The sequence below is a fragment of the Ictidomys tridecemlineatus genome, unplaced genomic scaffold, assembly GCF_052094955.1.
Source record: "Ictidomys tridecemlineatus isolate mIctTri1 unplaced genomic scaffold, mIctTri1.hap1 Scaffold_880, whole genome shotgun sequence".
In the NCBI taxonomy this organism is placed as follows: domain Eukaryota; kingdom Metazoa; phylum Chordata; class Mammalia; order Rodentia; family Sciuridae; genus Ictidomys; species Ictidomys tridecemlineatus.
In genome coordinates this window covers 103,952-126,442 of record NW_027526122.1, presented here as the reverse complement: position 1 = coordinate 126,442, position 22,491 = coordinate 103,952, and the positions used below count along the sequence as shown (strand labels likewise).

Sequence of the window (22,491 nt, the reverse complement as noted above, 5' to 3'; positions counted from 1 at the left end):
AATACTTGCCAATGATGGCGACGTGCCCGTCCTCTTCGGCAGTAAACAGCTTCTCATTGTGTCTTGGCTAACAGGAGGAGATGAAGTCATGTTTCGTTTCATTCAATTCAATTGACTTCCCATAGGAACCCGCAAAGGGAACCATCAGCAAGACTCAGCTCCTCATTGTGGGTCGCCATTTTGAGTGATTTTGTAGTTAAAGATTTAACTGCTCCTGGTTTTACTTTTCTGATTTGGACCACAGCACTTTTGAGAGTTGTGGGGTGAACTGACGGACAGCAGATGCTCAGGCATCGGCATAAAGCCTCACCTTCAGAAATGTCACCAGATAAAACCCAACTAACACCATCTTCATATCATCACCATCAAAGCCACATCCCCATCGACAGTATCATCACAACCATCCTCACCCTCATTACCACCCAACCCTGCCATCACAATAACTATCATCACTGCCATGAAAATTATCTCTGCCACCACCATCATCATCATCATCACCATCATCACCACCAACATCACCTCCACCACCATCATCACCCCCATCATCATGATGCCCACCACCATGATCATCACCACCATCTCCTTCTCCATCACCACCACCACCATCATTATCACCACCATCATCACCATCATCACCACCAACATCATCTCCACCACCATCATCACCTCCATCATCATGATGCCCGCCCACAATGATAATCACTACCATCTCCATCTTCATCACCACCACCATCATCATCATTATCATCATCATCATCATCATTAATATCACCAGCATAAATAGCATTATCATCTCCATCACCAATATCTCCATCACGATCACCACTACTATTCACAATAACCATCACCATCATCATCACCACCAACATCATCTTCACCACCGTCATCATGATGCCCACCATCATCATGATAATCACCACCATCTCCATCTCTATCTCCATCACCACCACCATTATGACCATCATCACCATCATTATCATCTCCATCACCAATATCTCCATCACGATCACCACTACTATTCACAATAACCATCACCATCATCATCACCACCAACATCATCTTCACCACCGTCATCATGATGCCCACCATCATCATGATAATCACCACCATCTCCATCTCTATCTCCATCACCACCACCATTATGACCATCATCACCATCATTATCATCTCCATCACCAATATCTCCATCACGATCACCACTACTATTCACAATAACCATCACCATCATCATCACCACCAACATCATCTTCACCACCGTCATCATGATGCCCACCATCATCATGATAATCACCACCATCTCCATCTCTATCTCCATCACCACCACCATTATGACCATCATCACCATCATTATCATCTCCATCACCAATATCTCCATCATGATTACCATCACCACCACCATGATCACAATAACTATCACCATTATCATCCCCACCAATATCATCTTCACCACCATCATCACCCTCATCATCATGAAGTCCACCACCATCTCCATCTCAATCTCCATCACCACCACCATCATCATTATCATCATCATCAATATCACCATCATCATATTATCTGGTCACCATCATCATCACCATCATCATCACCATCATCAATATCATTATCATCTCTATCACCAATATCACCACCACCACCATCATCACCATAACCATCACCATCATCATCACCCCATTATCATGATGTCCATCACCATCATTATAATCATCTTCATCAACATCTCCATCATCATCGTCATCATTATCACCTGATCACCATCACCAGCACCACCATTATCATCTCTATCACCAACATCTCCCTCCCTATCGTCACCCATTTGTCATCAAAATTCATCATCATCACTGCCATCACCACTATCATCATCATCATCTCCATCACCAGTACCACCCTCATAATGATCATCACCACCACCACCATCATCATCACCTCCATCAACATCATGATCATCACCACCATCATCACCTCCATCAACATCATGATCATCACCACCATCATCACCTCCATCAACATCATCATCTGTGACCACCACCATCTTCATCTTCAAAATCATCATTATCCCCACCACCATCTTCAATTCCATCACCATCATCACCACTGTCATCAAAAATCATCATCGATACCATCATCATCATCATCTATTACGATGATGTCATTCACTTATGAGTTGATTGTACCCTTTGGCCCATGGCTTGTTCGTAGTTGTTTAATTTGATGAGATTTTAAAGATCTAGAGCTGACGATCCCTTGTTGCACATTCCTCAATCTCCGCACCCACAGGTTTGCTGCTCACCTACGTCATCTCCACCCTCATTCTAGAAAGTCACCTTGCCCCATGCTCTATGGCCCATTGCTTCTTCAATTGGCATCATCTTTTTCTTTCAGGTGATTTCCAGTGACAGAAAGGAGTAGTCTCCTTATTTGTTCTAATTAATCCCACCTGACAGTGGACTGCTCTTGGACATGTCCTGTGGGGACCTGGTAGGAGCCACGTGAGAACTATCTCCACTTGATTGACAGCAACAGCTCTCTGGCATTGACCTTCTGCACCGGCCCTTGATGTGCACCTGTTAACCAGACGATCCCTCACGACTTCAGACAGTATCCCTTCCCAATCAGGGGTCAGGAAACGTTTTCTATAAAGGGCAGACGTAGGACATACTCTAGGTTTTGAGGGTTATATGGTCCCCGATGCAACTCGTGAGCCATTACAGGGTTAAAATAGCCCTGGACAATACACACATGAGATGTCACTGTTTTTCCTTAAAGTCTTTTGTAAAAATATACAGCAACGGGAGAGGGAGTTCACGGCTTATACCCCGCACCTTGTTCCAGGAGGGGATCATATCCCCTTCCAGATGGATGCTGGACCTCGTTGGGCTTCTTGGGTTTCATTCATCCCACCCGTCGATACTCTCTCGACTTCAGCAGGTCCCCAGGGCACAGCACTGTGCCATTAGCTGAACACAAGCAGCGGCTGCCCTTCAGCTGCTCAGCCGAGCACACACTCCCCATGCACAGCTCCTCCGTTCCTTAAGGGAGGCTCAGCCGGGAAATCAATACGAGCTCAGCCCCACGGCCTTCATTGGGGATAAGGCTGTTTTCTCCATCTGCAATTCTCCCCGCACACAATCACTAGGTCCAAGACGATCCTTCACCTTTCCCCTTAGTCCATTCCCACCCAGACTCTGGCAGGCAGGGGCCTAACAGATGTTTCCATCTCTCTCCAACTGGCTACATCATCACATTGGTCACAGTCCACGGTGCTAACCACTGCCTGCCCATCTCCTCCAATAGGCTTGTCAGAAGATGCACCCGCATCAGCAAAGGGGCTGCCATTGTGCTACTCTGCAGCTCACACAGAAGGACATTTTTCATGGTGGAGGAAGAGGAGGAGAACAGGGTTCCATAAATCCTTCAAGGCTCTGGCTCCAATCACTTAAAACTTTCTTCCAACTCCTTCCTACAAGGTGCTACTACCTACCAGAACCATCAAGCCAGAGATCAAGCTATTAAGGTTTCCTTTGCAAAAGCTCATGGTTGAAAGGTCGACCCCAAATGCAGCAATGAAGTAGGAAAGTGACTAGATCATGAGGTTCTGACCTCATAAGTGGATTAATGCATTGATATGGATTAATCTGTTGATATGGATTAATGCATTGATGTGGATTAATGCATTAGTGTAGATTAATCCATTAATGTGGATTAATCCATTAATGTGGATTAATCCACTAATGTCTATGGATTAATCCATTAATGTGAATTAATCCGTTGATATAGGTTAATCCATTGATATGGATTAATGCATTAATGTGGATTGATCCATTTATGTGGATTAATCCATTGGTGTGGATTAATCCACTGATATGGATTAATCCATTGACATGGATTAATCCATTAATATGGATTAATCCATTAATATATATTAATCCACTGATATTAATCCATTAATATGGATTAATCCATTGATATAGATTAATCCATTGATATGGATTAATGGACTTCAAAGAGAGTGGTGGAAACCATAGGCAGAGGGGCATGACCACAAGTAGGTCACATGTCTTGAAAGGTTATATGTTGTCTATGACCTTTTGCCCTTCTTCCTATTCCTGGATGCCCTGAGATGAGCAGCTGTGCTGTGATACATCCCTCCGCCATGATGCTCTGCCTCGGGACAGGCCCACAGGGAGGAGACCAAGCCAGGATGAACTGAAATCTGTGACCCTGTGAGCCCAGATAAACCTTTCTTCCGTGAGTTGATTTTTTTTCCTCCTCAGGCATTTCAACATGGCAACAGGAAACTGACTTATACAGAAACGACAGCAGAAATCCTAAGAAAAACGCATTGAACCCAGCACAACGCTAATGGTGCACAGTGTTGGATTTAGATGACTGCACAAGAAGGGAGACTGGTTTCTACGACCCAGTGAGCAGCTGGCAGCCTCCTGGGTGTCCTGCATCGTTCCTTGACCCCTCCACCAGGAGGTCCGGCATTGCCCTGAAGCCCGACATTTCACCCCACTGACAACTTCGACCGCAATTTGCACAAGCTCATTTTTCTCTTCCCCAAGACGGACTCTGAATTGACTCATGCTTCAGTAAACCCACCCTTGAGCGAGAACTGGTAGACGAGAGGCAGGCACAGCGGGGGGACGCGGTGTTAAACAGCCTCACGGATTCGAGGTCATGATTTCCATCTGCAGATGCGGCGCTCGCTGGCTCTCCTGTCCCCCGTGACCTCGACCCGGGAGAGCAGCTCTCAACGCAGAGCGGCCCGGATAACGGTCTAATGAAGATGCCCTGATCCCCCGCACGCTCTCATTATGTCCTCAGTAGAAGCCACCGCGAGGTCTGGGTACTTACTAAACAGTGACATCGGGTCCCAAGCCATCCTTCTCATTTCCTAACTTCTAACTGAAAGAGACACCTGGGTAAGGTCCACCCTCCAAACTCATTTCCTGCACCGTCCCATACATCCGTTTCTTCCCCGTGTCCTGGAAATTGGGACCAGGGGTCTAGACACACAAGGCAAGGGCTCTACTACTGACCCACATGCCCAGGCTCTGTAAAAACTCTATTTGGAGACAGGATCCCGCTCAGTTGCCGAGGCTGGCCTCAACCTTACCATCCTCCTGCCTCAACCTCCCAAGTAGCTGGGATGACAACTGTGTGCGTTGGTGACATTAGCGTTCCATTTTCCTTTAGGGGACTGCCTCATCCTCATCTACCCTGAGCTAGATCGTGGTGGACTTACCCAGTCCCCTCTCCATGCAGGACTGGGCAGCGAACTCACGTCCAACAGTCTCTTTTCTCTGGAAACTGACCTTGGTTGAGTTGCCATGTGACCCCAAGTGCACCAATGGGCAGCCTTCCCTTTGCGGGCTCGGGGATGATGTCGTAAAGGAACACAGGTGACCGTCTGGATCACCAGCTGGACACAGTCTCTCAGAGAAAGCCCACGGAGAGCGAGAGAGATGGACCAACTCAGGTGACCAAGGGCAATGACGGGACGTCTGGGCTCCATGTTGAAGTCACAGAGACTCCAGGACACTGAGGAAGTTGGTGGAATGAACATTTTCTTTCCCCTTCTATGAATTTGACCCAAGTTCCCTCCGCGGGCTACCAAACCGTTCAAAGTAGTGACACTTAATAGGTCAGTCCCCACATGATGCTGATGGGAATGGTTTGAAGGTAGAATCTCTGTGTTACGAGTCGAGGCTCAACCTTCTCTGGGTCTTCTACTCTGAGTCCTGCCCATGAAGCACCAGTGTAGACCACAGTTGGGGTCCCCACTGAAATTTCAGTGATTGAGAAAGACATGGGGTGTCCCCCCCAAAGCTCATATGTGAGTCAGTACAAGAATGTCCAGAGGTGAAAGGATTGGGTTATTGGAGGTGTGATATCATTAGTGGATTAATCCACTTGAATGAACTCACTGGGTGGAGACTGCAGCAGGTGGGGTGTGGATGAAGGAGGGGGTCTCTGGGCTGTGCCTTTGGGGTCTCTGTCCTGTCCCTGGTGGGCAGAGCTCTCTCTGCTCCCTGGTGTAACCTAATAGTGGATTAATCCACTTGAATGGACCAAGTGGGTGGTGACTGCAGCAGGTGAGGTGTGGCTGGAGGAGGGGGTCCCTGGGCTGTGCCTTGGGGTCTCTGTCCTGTCCCTGGTGGGCAGAGCTCTCTCTGCTCCCTGGTGCCCTGTCCTGAGCTGCTCTCCTCCTCCAGGCCTTGCCGCCATATTGTGAAATGATTGGGTTGTGAGAGGTGTAGACTAATAGTGGATTAATCCACTTTGATGCACTCACTGGGTGGTGACTGCAGCAGGTGGGGGGTGGCTGGAGGAGGGGGTCCCTGGGCTGTGCCTTTGGGGTCTCTGTCCTGTCCCTGGTGGGCAGAGCTCTCTCTGCTCCCTGGTGCCCTGTCCTGAGCGGCTCTCCTCCTCCAGGCCCTGCCGCCATCTTGTTCTGCTCCCCTTGGGCCAGAGCCATGGAGTCGGCCACCAGGGACTGGACCTCGGACACCGTGAGTCCAAATAAATGTCCCACAGGTTAGAATCAGGCCTAGAACCTGGCCACATTTTAGGGGGAGGGTTATTCCACACGAGCAATGTCCCTTAGTTGGAAAAAGCCCACCTTGGGGAGCCACCAACCAAACCCATCCCCCAGGATGGATTATAGTCATAGAACACGTCACCCCAACTGGGTGCAATCAAGCCATGGGACTTTGCATCATAGCTGCTCACGTCTCTTCAATCCAGAGGAAGCTTTTTCCGCAGATAAACTTTGTTCTTATCCAAACTATGAGATTTTGCTAATTTTGGGGTGAGGGGAGGGAGAATGGTTCCCTCTCCAAGTCACTGAGGCTGGCCTCGACCTTGCCATCCTCCTTCCTCAGCCTCCGGAGTGGCTGAGATTACCCGGAGGCACCACCGCGTCCTGATGTTGAGCTCAGCTGATGGATACACGTTAGTTCCACCCACAACCTTCTTTTCCTGCTGCTGCTTAAGATCATTACTGAAATCACAGCATTCCAAGGCCAGGGGCCATCAAAGGTGACCTTCACAGGTTTCAAGACCTCTGCACACCCTCCCAGGACTAGTGTTTCGCTGGCATTTTTCAGAATTAGGGATTTCTGAGTCGAATGTAAGCTCCGCATGCATGGCACAGAATAGCTGCTAGGAAATATCTTGGGTGGTGAAGTTAAATCAACCCTGTTCCTTGTTATCATGAGAACCGCCCCACCCACCCATGTCCCATCCATCTGTTCCACCGAGCACCCCAGATTTCCCACTCTTTCTCTGGCCCAGTGTGGGTCCCTGAGCCAACCGGCCAATCAAAACTCTTCCATGTGGGTCAGGAGGCTGAGGAAGGAGGACAGCCAGTTCAAGGCCAGCCTCCGCAATTGAGCGAGGCACTAAGCAATTTAGCAAGATCCTGATCCTAAATAAAATGCAAAAAAATGGCCGGGGATGTGGCTCAGAAGTTAAGAACCCCTGGGTTCAACCACCAGTTCACAAAACAAACTCATTCTTTCCTGGAATTTTTATAATGGAATTAAAAAAACTGTGTCCCCCCACTTGGGCAGCTGAGAACCACAGAATCTAACGCTCGGCTCCTGTAGGGCAGAGGCTCAACCCACCCTCAAAGGAGAGAAGCCAAGAACCAGGCAGGAAGACGTGGGGTGTTTTTGAATTTCTTGGTTCCAGTCTCATCTTGGTTAAGCCACACCCTAACATTCCCGAATCTGGATTCTCTAAATTTGCAATGAATTGTGCTTTACTCAGCTTGTTCATTGCTGTGACAAAAAGACACAAGCAAAACAACTTTAGATGAAGAAAAATTTATTTGGGCTCATGGTGTCCGAGGTCCAGTCCCTGGTGGCCGACTCCATGGCTCTGGCCCAAGGGGAGCAGAACAAGATGGCGGCAGGGCCTGGAGGAGGAGAGCCGCTCAGGACAGGGCACCAGGGAGCAGAGAGAGCTCTGCCCACCAGGGACAGGACAGAGACCCCCAAGGCACAGCCCAGGGACCCCCTCCTGCAGCCACACCCCACCTGCTGCAGTCACCACCCAGTGAGTCCATCCAAGTGGATTAATCCACTATGAGTCTACACCCAGTGAGTCCATCCAAGTGGATTAATCCACTATGAGTCTACACCAGAAAGCAGAGAGAGCTCTGCTCACCAGGGACAGGAGAGAGACCCCGAAGGCACAGCCCAGGGACCCTCTCCTCCAGCCACACCCCACCTGCTACAGTCACCACCCAGTGAGTCCATCCAAGTGGATTAATCCACTGATCAGGTTAAGTGTCTCATAACCTGATTATTTCACCTGTGGACATTCTTGCATGGTCTCACCAAGAGCTTTTGGGTGACACCTCATATCCAAACCCTAACAAGTCACAGCAAACAAGGGCCTTCAGGGTATGGCTCAGCCAGGTGGACACCCCATCCACTTCTCTGGAAAACACTTTTCCCCTAAATGACCATGGAGCCCCGTCCCCAGCCCTATTTTGCATTTCATTGAGAGACAGGGTCTCCCTGAGTTGCTTACGGCCTCGCTTTGGTGGAGGCTGGCTTTGAACCTGCAATCCTCCTGCCTCAGCCTCCCAAACTGTGGGATTACTGGTGTGAACCACCGCGCTAGGTATATTCCCTTTTTCCTTTTAACTCTGATTCTAAACAAAGCCACGAGTCCTCAATGAAATGAGGAAGTCCCCATAGATGACATGTCTGCCTTCATCGACCTCTTGATTGACAGTCACGGTGAGCTCCAATGTCACCTGTCCTTTATGAACTCACAAGGGACTTATTCTTCTCAGACTTTCGGAGCTTGGCTAATCAAACGTCCAAGCCGTCCTCTGCATCCCTGCCCCCATGGGGTCACTCTTCTGTCCCCCACACCCTGAGCGGATCCTGGCTAAATCCCTTCTCTTGTTAACAGCGGTGTTCACACGCGCCCCTCGGTACCCCGTGGGGCTGACGCACTGTGACCTTCTCCGCACAACTATCAGAAGGTTAAATATGCGACTCTAAGCTAATCAGTCCGTCTGCCCCTTGGCCCCCAAAGAGAAATGAATCATCTGCGAAAACATGAATAACCTCTCAACGTCCAGAAGGGAGGAATTCGTTAAAATTGGTGATTTCAAGAATCGAGCCTCAGTTAAGTAGGTCCTAGTTTTGGCCAGTGAACACCCCCTTCCACAAGACCCGCTTTAGTTTGAAGGGTTGTTGGTACAATCATTCTGTTTTGGAAGAAAAAAAAACGGAGTACATGGGTTATGAGAGTCTTAATCCAGTAAGTGGATTAATCCACTGATGTGGATTAACTCAAGTGCACAAGTCGCGTAGGGCAGGAGGAGGTGGGCCACTGATCTGCGCCTTTGGGGTACATGTTTTGCCTGTGGTGAGAAGACAAAGACCTCTCTGTCTCCTGGTGGCCACGTCCTGAGCATCTTTTCCCTTCCGCCATGACGCTCTGCCTCACCTTGGACCCAGAGCCATGCAGTCCGCCATCTTTGAACTGAGACCTCTGAAACTCTGAGCCTCAAAAAGAACTTTTCTCCTCTAAAAAGGGTGCTTTTCAGGTCTTTTGCTCACAGGAGCAAGAAAAGTTGATTGGGTATTGATTGATTGATTGATCGACAGACTGTGTGTTTTTTTTTGGGGGGGATGGGTGTCTGTCTGTGTGTGTGAATATTCTGGCTCTGAACTCCCACCAGCCAAAGTCCACGATTCACATAGTTTGGGGAAACCCATTCGTCTTCTTGGGCCCCTGTTAGATTTCCAATTCCCGGGTCGGGACCGTACGCGCACATGGCCCCGCGCAGTGGAGAGCGCCCAGCGAGCAGAACCGGGTTTTGCATTAACTACAAATCGCTTTTCCACGAGGTCACATCCTCCTGCCTTTTTTAAAACAATTCCCCCCAGCTCCAAGGCCTTGTTGAATCCGAGAGCAACGGCCGGAAGGTTCTGGGTCTCCGTCAGCTGGAGGTGGACACGGGGTCCTCTAACCAGAGAGGCTCCTGGCTTTTCTCGCTGGGTGTCCTGCTGGGTCCAAGGTGGTCTGGGCAGAGAGACACCAGGGCTTCCAGGGTCAGCTCTCTGAGCCCCGAGTCACATTCAGACCTGGTCACTGAGCGTCTGTCATCGTGACAAGGGCGAGAAGCCACAGAGGACTCACAGCACAAGGGACGGTCCTCTCGATTGTCCCTGTGGGTCATTCTTGGTGACACCCGGGACCCACAACCTGGCTTTCCTGTAGCCTGGGGACACTCGCTTCCCAGCATCGCGATGGGGAAAGAACCGCAGCACTCAAGCAACGGACGTCGGGTACCAGGGAGGGACAGTGTCCAGGGACGTGGACGCTAGACCTCCCACCAGATATTTCCCAGAGACAGTGGGGAAAACGGACCCTCCGTGGGAGAACCCAAGGATGAGATGGAGACCAATGCGTCACGAGGCCCATGAGTTAACTCCTGAGGCTCCAAGAAGATCTCCATCGATTTTACCTTCTCTTTCCCGAGAAATGGCGCACAGAAAAAAAATGAATAAATAACGGGGGAACGCGTTTTCAGAGAAAATGTGAATTTCAAACACAAGGATAATAATGTCCTTAACGCTACTATAGATTCATCTCTTCCCCGATGACTCAGGGTTAGCACAGAACATTCTAGGCTCATGCTAATTAGCACCGGTCATGAAAGCCTGTAAACCATTCTTGGAAACCAACACATGAAAATAATTACAGTCATTAATTACACTTTGGCTGGTCCATCGGTGACTCAGTAAATGTGCATGAGACCTGGGATACGTGGCTATAATGACTACGCCCTGCATCGGAAACGTAGTTAAGCAGAAAGGTTGGAGGAAAATCCGCATGGACAGGCCATAAGAGAGGCACTTACCGTCTTCTGTGGGCACGTAGATGTTCAAGTAGAGGCAATCTTCGTTTTGGTCTTGGACGTACGTCATCAAAGTATCCAGGTTGGCTGTAAACCATATTGGGAGCATGTCGTGCAGGAGAGACCTCTCGTCCAGGTGTTGAGGGCACACGGCGGCGAACTGAGTGGCATTCCGGACACCGGTCCAGGAGGAAGGGGGTTCTGGGGGCTGGAACCGCCTCTCCCCTGTGGGAGGCGAGGCATAGGGGACCCCCAAGTATTGCTCCACGGGACCCAAAATCTCATTGGGCAACGGTGTTCTTAGCCCCCGGATTTTGCCGTAGTTGGTGTTGACCACGGGGTACTGGGCTTGGCTGTCGATGAGCGTGAACTTGATGGCGAGGGCGGTGATCCACAGCAGGACGTTGGAGTTGAGCATGACGCAGACCGGGGTGAAGAACAACGGGAGCCATAACAATCCCTTGGGCCTCGACATGGCTCACGGGCACATCCGCAGGGTGTCCAAGGGACAGGTGTCCAGGGAAAGAGAGTGACGACGGGACGCCAGTTGGGGAGAGAGGGATGGGCGGGGAGTCAAGGACCCAGGAGAGGCCACACCAGGAGAGGCCACCTCACTCACGGCTCTTGGAGAAGCCCAAGGTTAGGAAAAAACATGGCGGACGTGTTGGGTGCCCATCGCCAGGGGCCAAGGATCCTCTAATCCTGCAGCCCGATTTCCACAGGGGGGACGCTGTCCAGGGAAATGGTGACCATCCAACAAGAATTCCTTACAAAGACTCCAAAGCCACCTAAAAAAGAGAGAAAGTAGAGAAGGTTAAAGAAAGGAGGCTGTGAGCCTCTACCCTTGGTTGGCTCTGCCAGGCAACCCACAGGGTCCTTGTCGGAAATTCTTATTCGGTGAGAATCAGCTCAGAGCAGATTCCCCAAGTAGAGATTAGCACCAAGGTCACTGGCCTTCACGGTGACACCCACCCCGTCTGCTGGACGCGAGCCCCAAACGCAAGCCGTGAACGCAACACGTCATCGTCGAAGGAGCAAAGAAATCCCTCAACGTTAAGAAAGGACCCGCACCCCAAGGTCCAGTGGGTGGATTGGTGCCCAACGTTCCTCCAGTGTTTAAGGGAATATCTCTTCGCGGGTCTCTCCAAGTGTCTCCACTGTGGGGAGAAATGGGAGCATACACCCAGGACCATTGGGCGCCATGATGTGTGGCTATTGATGAGATGTCACAAAAAGGTACATCACGTCATGGGGATCTGAATGCTCCTTGGGGTACTTAGTGGCAGACCCACGTGGACATCCCGTCTCACCTCCCTGGATCGGAGCTTCTTTGGACGTCGCTAAACAAGATGGCGCATCCCAAGAGCATGCCAAGGTCTGGAGGCTGGGAGATGCCATTGGTCAGAGGGTTGACCCCTGCATCCCGATTTCTGGGGACGTCAATGTGTGCTCAGAGGGTTTAATTCTTCATACTGCACACGCTGCCAAGAACGGAGGGTGGATTTGGATGACATTCATGGTGAGCTCTGAAGAAGCCGTGAAAAAACATGGCGGACATGTTGGGTGCCCATCGCACCCGCTTCCTTCGTCTGGACCTGGATAATTTGATCACCTCATTCTTAAGACAGTTGATGAGGTTGTGCACCAGTGAATTGTACAGTAAATGGAAATGGTGTCTTACAGATGGAAAACGGCTCATTAATTTTTGCAGGAAGTACCTGCATGTATGAGTGGGTACATACAGATATATATTTGGGGGGGCTCTAGAAATTGAAATCTGAGGCACTTTTCCACTGAGTTACCTCCCCAATTCCTTTTGAGATGAGATCTCACAAAGTAGCTGAGGCTGACCTCCAACTTGCCATCCTCCCGCCTTGGCCTCCCGGGTGACTGGGATGATTGGCATGTGCCACCACGCCCAACTAAATAGCATTCTTTGAGAACTTCACCCTGGGGATAGGGTGACTGCATGGGTGTCCGCCATCCGAGACCTGGTTAATTGGGGTTGAATTGGGTGGGTGGATTTGTCGCAGGACTTTCAAGCTCACTCGAAGAAGAATTCTGCACCCTCTACTTTAGTTCTGCCAGTCAACGTGGATGAGGATACCAGAGGGTACGTGTTGCTCAGGTTGGGTCATAGCTACACTGCACCCTTGAACCGGAATGGCCAAGTCATCCTGGGAGCTCGGGAGGCTGAGGCAGGAGGATCACGAGGTCAAAGCCAGCCTCCGCCAAAGCGAGGCCCTAAGCCACTCAGGGAGACCCTGTCTCTAAATAAAATGCAAAATAGGGCTGGGGACGGGGCTCAGGGGTCGAGTGCAATCCCTGAGTTCAATCCCTGGTACAGGTTACTAAAACAAAGAGTTATGTGAATTTGTTCTCTTCATCTCTCAAAATAGCTTCCAATACTCTATTAAACCTTCTCTTCATGATGACGTGAGATGAAACTCTGCCTAAATGACGGGGTGAAGTGTGCCGAGAGCGCCAGGCATTGTGCATGAGGGTCATTATTAAGTAAGAAAAGGTTACCTGAACGTAAGAAGAGCGGTACAGAACCAGTCCAGCTGATAGCCAAGAAAATTACTAAGCGAGTAACAGGAGGGTAGCATATAACTAGTGGATACACTGGACGAATGGATTCCTCATGTCCTGGGCCCAGTGGAGCAGGACGGTACAACCTATTAGCAGGGTACTCAGACTAATTAGCCAAGTGGCCTGTGCCACGTCCCTGAGTGCCTTGGGCTTTGTCTCCCTCAAGTGCAAAGTGACAACCTGGACCTTGGACCAAGAGACCTCTGAAGCCGATTTAGGTACGGAGACGCCCCAGATCCCAAAGACCTGTCCCGTTCCAAAGCTGCTGATGAAACAGAGGCGCCCGGGGACAGAGGGTCCTGCACTCAGGTACAAGGCATCACCTCGGACACAGGATCCGCGCTCAAGCAATGACAAGCTGGTCACCCCAAAAGAATCGGCGTACATTCTGCCCCACCGCCGTGGGCACGGGACACGTGAGTCCCAAGTCCCCGTAACCTGCCCTGGCAGGACACCGACGGCCCCCGTGGTCCTCAGCTTGAATCCACACACGGCGCCCAGAGAAATCTCACGGGTTTGTCCCCAGTTCCCAATCGCACCCGTCACGGAACCCGGTCCCTTCTGCTCACACCGCTCCGTGGATCTAGTGCGCGAGGGTTTGCAAGTGAATTTATCACACAGGCGCACGCACGTTCCATAGAGAAAGGGAACGTGGCTACGTTAGTGGGTTGCACACCCAAACGAACATCGAGATACATAGATATAGAAAGAGTCTGCTGCATTATACACTATTCTATGTGCACGTTATATATCATGTATACTCACTCATTATATCTGTGCATATTATATAGTCTTACATATGGGAGCCCCAAAGTGTGGTATCACAGTGGTTAGGATGATCTGTGTGTGTGTGAATATATGTACACGCACATACATATGCACACCTATATATGTATATTAAATACGACACACATGCGTGTATTGTATATAGTGCACATATATGTACACAATACACCTAGAGTGTTCATACACATATGTGTGCATACAGGTGCGTGTACCCATACATAGGTAGCGTGCATATATGTACACAAGTAATTAATCCTATTAGTTCATATATACATATATACAGCTGAACTTAAACGTAGTATATCTACATATGCAAATGCAAATCGCATACAGCAAGTTTTGATATATTACATATGTGTGTGTACACCTAAAGTGCAAATATAGGTGAATATAAAAACTAATCACACATACTGCATTGTACTATGTTAGGCGAACATCACATAAAGAAGCCCAAGAGCTTATTCTCATATTGGTTAATGTGTGTTTGCACATATAGGCACATGTGTGTACGCACATATGTACAAGTGCATGCATACATGTATACGTGTACATGTGCCTGAGTATATACGCACATAGATACACGCAGAACCACTGCATATTTTTATATATTTGTACCATATAGACACACAAAAACATGCAAACACATACACACATACACCCACGTACACGTACAACCACATGCATACACACATACACACCACATGCATACACACACACATACACACCGCATGCATACACACACACATACACACTGCATGCCTACACACATAGACACCACATGTATACACACATACACAATTACACACATACACACATGTATACACATGTACACACATACACACATACACACACGTATACGTACAACCACATGCATACACACATACACACCACATGCATACACACACACATACACACCGCATGCATACACACACACATACACACCGCATGCATACACACACACATACACACCGCATGCCTACACACATAGACACCACATGTATACACACATACACAATCACACACATACACACATGTATACACACGCACATGCCGTATGTATACACATGTACACACATACACACATACACACCCATCACCTGTATACGCGTGGAATACCGTGAGGCAGGGGAGGGCGATGGTCAGACTGACCGTCTGCAGCCTAGACTCTAGCCTATAACGGAGAGGGGTCCCGACCTCCCACACCCCCACGTCCTCGTGGGGAGACAGACGCTGAGGTCACAGGTCTCAGCACGGATCCTACTGCAGGCGCCACCGCGTCGGTGGAGGACACGCAGTGGACACCAGTGGGATGTCCCTGGTCAAACGCGCCCAGTCGGGTGCCCCTTCAGTCGCTCGCCCGTCTCCTCCCACCGTCTCCCGCCACAGTGGACGTTGCTGGCGGATCCGGGCATCGAGGGCCCTAACGATGCATGAACAAGTCCAGTAGCTGACCAGAGCCAGGGGACAGGGCTTCTGCCCGGAGAGCGGCAGAAGGGTCAGGGGCTGTGAGCCAGATGGAGCATTGAGGTACCTCTGCCAGCCCACCCTGAGGACGCAAAGGGAATATTGGAGACCCAGGGCCAAGTCCTCCCACCTGGGGAGCCTCCACTGAGGATCAGCTGGGCTGACGCTTAACCTAGGAGGTTGGAGATGGAGGGACTCGGGGGCTGAAGGTGGTTGGCACCTGAATACATGCATATTTTTTTGAGGGGGAAACTCCACCCCTGAGCCCCGTCCCCAGCCCTATTTTGCATTTTATTGAGAGACAGGGTCTCCCTGAGTTGCTCACAGCCTCCCTTTGGCGGAGGCTGGCTTGGATCTTGCGATCCTCCTGCCTCAGCCTCCCCAGCCCCCGGGGTGCTCCACCGCACCCAGCTTAGATATTTTGGGGTCCACAAGGACGAGATGACGTGTCTACTCCCAGGTGGAGGATCTCCCCAGATACCACGCTGGTAACAGTGTTCAGTGCGTCTCTGAGAATTGTGATAAAGAGGTTTGCATTCCCAACGTTCAGAGAGTCTCCTAATGGAATAGGCAAAGTCCAAAAATCGGTGACACAAAGGTGTCCACAAGGCAAAACTCAGTGGAAGGAGCGTACGTTGGCCCCAATCTGCAGCAAATAACCATCAATGACGGTCACAAAGACACTCAGGCCACGCGGATTTCTTTAAATGAAGAGAGAGAAAGTCACTACGGCCCACGCTGGCCGGTCTTGCCCCTGCCCACCCACTCCAGGTAGGAGAGGACTTGTGTTTGACTCGGCTTTTCCGTTGCTATCAGTAAACAGCCCCGAGCAAGACAGTTATAGAGGACGAAAGGTTCACCCAGGGCTCACGGTTGCAGAAGACTCGGTCCACAGACAGCAGGCTCCGTTCCTCGGGCTTGAGGGGAGGCTGAACATGGCGGAGGGGAGCAGAGAGAGACTCCGCTCCCCAGATGCAAAATATAAACCCACAGCCACGCCCCCAAGGCCACGTCCCCCGGCCACATCCCACCTGCCACCAGTTACCACTGAGCCCATCCCATCAATTCACGGAGGAGGCTCAGGTGGCCCCCCGATCCCTTCTCCTCCAGAGCTTCTCGCATTGTCTCCTGCGTGAGCTTTTTGACACCGTGACTGAGCCCTAACACCGTCTTTGCAGGTCACTTGGGTGTGACCGAGGCCACCACACGGGGACCGTCCACACAGCCCTAAGAAGTGCCCGTGGGAGACTTAATCAGAGCTCTGGGGCTTCTCTGACCAGGAAATGGAACGTGCACCCGTGTCACTTGTGCAGGGGGACAGGGACCCCCTCCCAGGCCAGATGGCTACCCTCTACGGAGATCCTGGGGACGATACTAGGGTTTTTTCCGAGAACCAAAAAGGTCGTGCTTAAGCCTGCAAAATCCCACACAAAATTCACACCTTGTGAACCACTGCATCCCGAATTCCGCCAATCAACAGGCCAAGGGGACAGTCAGCAGCAGCAGGTGCGCCGGAGTGACCATCAGAGCAACTGGCCACTCGAGGTCCAGGGATTGAGGAGAGTCGACGGAGGCCCCCATCCACCTGCTGCTCCTCTGAGCCCCCACCCAGTGGCACTTGGGAGGGAGCATTCCCGAGCACTGCACCCTGGAGGGACCAAGTCACCCGCTATGGTGACGGTGTGGTGGCCTGTCCCCCGCACCCGGGTTCCCTGTGCCGACATCTGATCCCCAACACGGAACCGGGTTCAGTGAGGTTCAGAGTTGGGGCCTCTGGGAGCCGCGGGGGCTGAGGTCACGGGGTAGGGCTGAATCCTAGTATCCAGAGGAGGGAGCAGGTCCCTTTAAATTAACCCTTTGACTTTCTTAAAGACACAGTCACCCTTTCCTGCACACAGAATGATATAAAAGGGTTTTTTTTCTTTTTTCTTTTTTTTTTGCAGATGTCACAGATTTTAATGCAATTAATGCTTCTCCTTGGCTATTTTCAGGCTCCTTATTAAGAGCTACTCTCTCACCCTGGCCTATTGCTCTTAACCCAATTAAACCCAATTAAATCCTCTGCCATGACGGTCCGGTCTCCCCCCATGCTTAAAGAGCCCGCAACACGTCTCCGCGACTGCGTGTTCTGTGCAATCGGACGGCCCCAGACTGCGCAAGGTGCACGTGGAGAAAACCTTGATGTCACATTCCCCTCCGTGGACATGGGCCCACAGGGAGGGCGCCATTTTTAAAACGTGTTCTTGCTGGGACGTCAAGGGTTGGAACACGGCCAGGCTGAAGAAGCCTAAAAGGAATTGAGGCAAAACCCGTCAAAGGATTTGCCGCCTTGCTCTGTGCCCTTTGGATTAATTAGGTCACCGGGAAAACCTAGTGGATCTGTGGCAGGACCAAGACACTCATTTAGAAACAGCTGGTTTCTGTCTGCGTGGACTCATTCCCTTCAAGCCTGTGCTGGTGTGGGTGAGAGAGAGAAGGAGAGAGGGAGGTGGAGAAGGTGATTTTTCTATCGTATCATGTGCTGCTCAAGTTTTCAGTGCTGTGACAGAATAGCTGAAAACAGCAACTCACAAGAGGAAAGGTTTATGTTGGCTCAGAGTTTCAGAGTATCCAGTCCATGGTGGGCTAGCTCCAAGGCAAAACCAACATGGCGGAAGGACATGGCATATTAAACCTTCTGAGCACGAGAGAGAGAGAGAGAGAGAGAGAGAGAGAGAGAGAGAAGAAGAAGGAGGAGGAGGAGGAGGAGGAGGAGGAGAAGGAGGAGAAGAGAAGGAGGAGAAGGAGGAGAAGGAAGAGGAGGAGGAGGAGAAGGAAGAGGAGGAGGAGGAGAAGGAGGAGAAGGAGGAGGAGGAGGAGGAGAAGGAGGAGGAGGAGGAGGAGAAGAAGGAGGAGGAGGAGGAGAAGAGAAGGAGGAGAAGGAGGAGAAGGAGGAGGAGGAGGAGAAGGAGGAGCAGGAGGAGAAGGAGGAGCAGGAGGAGAAGGAGGAGCAGGAGGACAAGAAGAAGGAGAAGAAGAAGAAGAAGAAGAGGAGGAGGAGGAGGAGGAGGAGGAGGAGGAGGAGGAGGAGGAGGAGGAGGAGGAGAAGCCAGGGACGAGATATAGTCCTAAACGCACACCCCCAGTGACCAGTGTCCAGTGACCTACTTCCTCCAGCCAACACTCATCTGCATACAGTGACCACCACCAAGTCCATTTGGCCACCAGTGGATTCCTATGGAAAATGGATTAATCCACTGAGAAGAACAGCATCCTAGCCAATTCCACGAATCCTCGGACTCTAGCTACACTGAGGACCGTGCCTTCCAAGGTGACCTTCTGGGGACATTTCCGAACCCAACCATAACAGGTCGTTAAAATTACTAACCATTTTTCAATGGGGCTTTGCATATATTTCACCATTTTAGCTCCATTTATTTTGTAAGATTCGGAGCTTTGGGGGAATTCTCTGAAAGAACAGCCGCCATGCATGAGCTTCCGGGTCCTTCTAAGGAGGTAAAATGGGTGGACACCACTCACACATGGTGAAGACCCCTGACGAGCAGGATCATGGAGACTCTTCTCCATGAGATGGTCCCTTCCGGGGGAAATTGTCTGGATTTGGGGACGCCAGGGGGTGGTCCTTGGGGTGGGAGGGAAGAGGGGCATCTGCAACCCTGAGGGGAATGGAGGATAAACTCTTCTGAGATGTGCAACGTGAGGAACAGCCTCACAGATGAGACCACGTCACAGTGGCCACAGTGCGAGCTGCTCACATCAGCCCTGCAGGAGGATGATGAGTTTGCCTCAGGACGCAGGTGACTCATCACAAGGGAGATGTTTGGGAGGCCACCGCTCCAAGCTCAGACCGCCAGCCTAGGACACTGCAGTCCACTCACCACCTGGAGAGCAGGAGGCAGCGGGAGGAGACGTGGAACAGAGGAAGACAAGAGCCAAAGCTCCCAGAAGCCTTGTGATTGACAGCCACCCACACTGGCCTCCCTCAAGAGCGTATCACAGGATCCAAAGGAAAACACAGAGTGTGCTCAACGTAAGTCCCTGTTATTATCCTGACAGCACCTCATCCAGGGGCAGAGAACGGGACATGAGTTCAAGCATACAAGCTACCGGGGTCTGCGGTCCTCAAACTCTCTCAAACTCTCAAACTCAAACTCTCAAACTCTAGGAGCATCTGTAGAAAAATGTCACGCTGCTAATGTCACTGACAACTCAGAGATTCTCAGGGAAACACACAAGTTTGGATATTCATCATCTAGCCCAGGTGCGTCCAGAAGGCAGGCCAATTTTGGAAACAGTGCCCTTAGGAGGATATTTTCATACACCCCCACAAAATCTGGGTCTTGCTTCATTTTATTTCCTTTTTGGAAGAGAACTGTCCCATAAAGAAGCCCACGTAGGAATTGAAACAGTAAATAATTAGCAGTTCCAGGTTGACAAATCCCTCCCTTAGGACCTCATCTATCCTTAGGAGCCAAAAGCCTTCAGAGGGGTCCGGTGGACTTCTGGTTTCAGAAATCTCAGTCCTTCATCAGCCAGCTCCGTTGCTCTGAGTCTGAGTGAGGCAGAACCTCATGGTGGAAGAGTGTGGAGGAGGAAGGCTCCTGGCAGCCCAGGATCAGAAACAAGAGAGAGAACCAGGAGCTGGGGACAGGATATAGTCCCCCAGGACACACCCCCAGTGATCCACTTCCTCCAGCCATGGCCAACCTGCCCACAGGTACCACTGAGTAGCACATTCAGCTATTAACCCATTAATCCATTAAGTGGATTAATCCACTGATAATGTCAGAGCTCTCTGAATCTTTTCACCTCTGAACATTCCTGCATGAACACATGAGGTTTTCAGTGTAGACCTCGTATCCAGACCATGGTGTGCCCTGAAATCCTACCAGCCTGGAAGGCTGACCTAGGAGGACCTCAAGTTCATGGCCAACCTCAACCACTTAAGGAGACCCTGTCTCAAAATAAAATGTCACAGAGCACCCCCTGGGTCCAATCCACAGTACTGACAAACAAGGCAAAAGAAATGTCCTCCACTTAACCTCTAAGCAATGTTACTTTTTCTTGGTCTATTATTATAAAATATGATCGAAAAATTATTTATGGGCACCCACCACCCGTTAATCCTCCTCCTCTCTAGTTCCCCAGTACAGCCATAAAACTATTCTGGTTATCTCACTGTTCCATATTAACTGTATTGTCCCAGTGAAGCTAATGATCAATCACTCCCCAGTCACATGTAATATGCTAATTATAATTAATCTGAAGACAGTCACCAGTGCACATTTTCATTTGCATACTTTCTGCTTGTCTATTGCTCCAATTATTCTTAATGTTCCCAGAGAACTAAAGCTCATCTCAATTACCCTTTTTTTTTATAATATTAAATACCTCTTCCTTTTCTTTAAATTTTCCTCCAGTCTCCTTCCAGGATGCACCCGATACTCAATGGGAACCTGAGTTCTTTCAGGTCTCTTCCGCCCAAGATCAGTTTCTTAGTCCCAATGTGTGACTTCATGGGGACATGTCCTGAGACACACTTTGTGATCTCATGTTGCTCTTTCTGCAAACAACATAAAGTGCACTTGCACAATGTGAGACAGCTAAAAGCACACTATGTGCTGTAATCTTATGGGACCACCCTGGAACTAGCAGACTATCTGTGAACCAAAGCCTCAATGTGCAAAACATGACTCTCTGCCATTTTTAAATTTCAACCATGTGGTTAAACCATGTGACCAGCTGGTGGAGGCTGATCACAGGGGAGTAGTTTTTTTTTTTTTTTCCCATTTGCTGTGGTGGGCCTCTATGGTGCACCCTACAGCCCAGAACCATAGATCATTTAATTCCGAGAACATTTAAAAAGTGGAACGTAAATCATTTCTGGTTCTTGGCTTTCTAGTTGATCATTGTTTTGAAATACTCTGTGGGAATCAATCAAATTCCCAGATTGAGCCTTACAATTTTTTATTTGCAATTCTTTGGTTTCTATCTCATCGAGGAAGATAGTCTCATTAATTACCCAATGCCGTCTTTAAACTTGACTATTTTGTGACACGTCTATGAAAATCCCCATCCTGATTTTTAAGTGGTTACATCTTTTCTTGGGGCATCATAATTATGCATAATCATGGGATTCATTAAGCCATATTCATAACTTAATTGGATCAATCTACCTTCCTGTAAATCCCATCTTTTTTAATGGATCGGTACTTTATGTATCTCTCACAAATTACAAATCACAGGGTTCGGGGTTGCTTTTCAGGTTTCTGTTTTGGCTTCTAATTGGTACTATCTGTGTTACCTCCAGATAACTTTTTATTTCCCCCAACACTTACTGAATCGAGTTTCTTACTGGAAGCATCCCTAAATTTTTTAGGGCGTGGGTCTGTCTTTTTTTACTCCTGAGCTCAATGTGGGTAGACTGGCTTCAGTGGGGGGACATTCAGTTCCATTTACCAAGAAAAGGATCATCCAATTTAGACCTGCAGATAGTCCAAGACTTTGCAGTTGGAATCGAGAAGGAGAGGGAAGGGGTTCTGACTCGCCTTTCCTGGTCTAAGCATCTGTAATTATCTCCATTTTCAACCTGACGTTGACTCAGGCTTCCCGAGAGGGAGAATCCCTGGGTCCTTCCTCTAAGAATCTTCTCTCTCCAAAGTGCATTTTTTGTTGTTGTTGTTTCCTGAAGAATAAGGTAAAGTTTGACCACAATGAATGGAAACCTGGGTTCTCACCAGCTCAACAAAGCT

At 49.7% G+C, this 22,491-nt stretch overlaps 1 protein-coding gene across 6 annotated transcripts in view; it reads right to left on the bottom strand.

Moving 5' to 3' along the window:
- LOC144374797 (neuroligin-4, X-linked-like) overlaps positions 1–22,491 on the bottom strand; it is a 102,510-nt gene that overhangs the window by 39,543 nt on the left and 40,476 nt on the right. For all 6 annotated transcript variants that reach the window (XM_078037569.1, XM_078037565.1, XM_078037570.1 and 3 more), the window contains one exon: positions 10,901–11,685. In XM_078037569.1, the coding sequence (XP_077893695.1) occupies positions 10,901–11,372 (472 nt within the window). In that variant the 5' untranslated portion in view covers positions 11,373–11,685. The remainder of the gene's footprint in view (positions 1–10,900; positions 11,686–22,491) is intronic.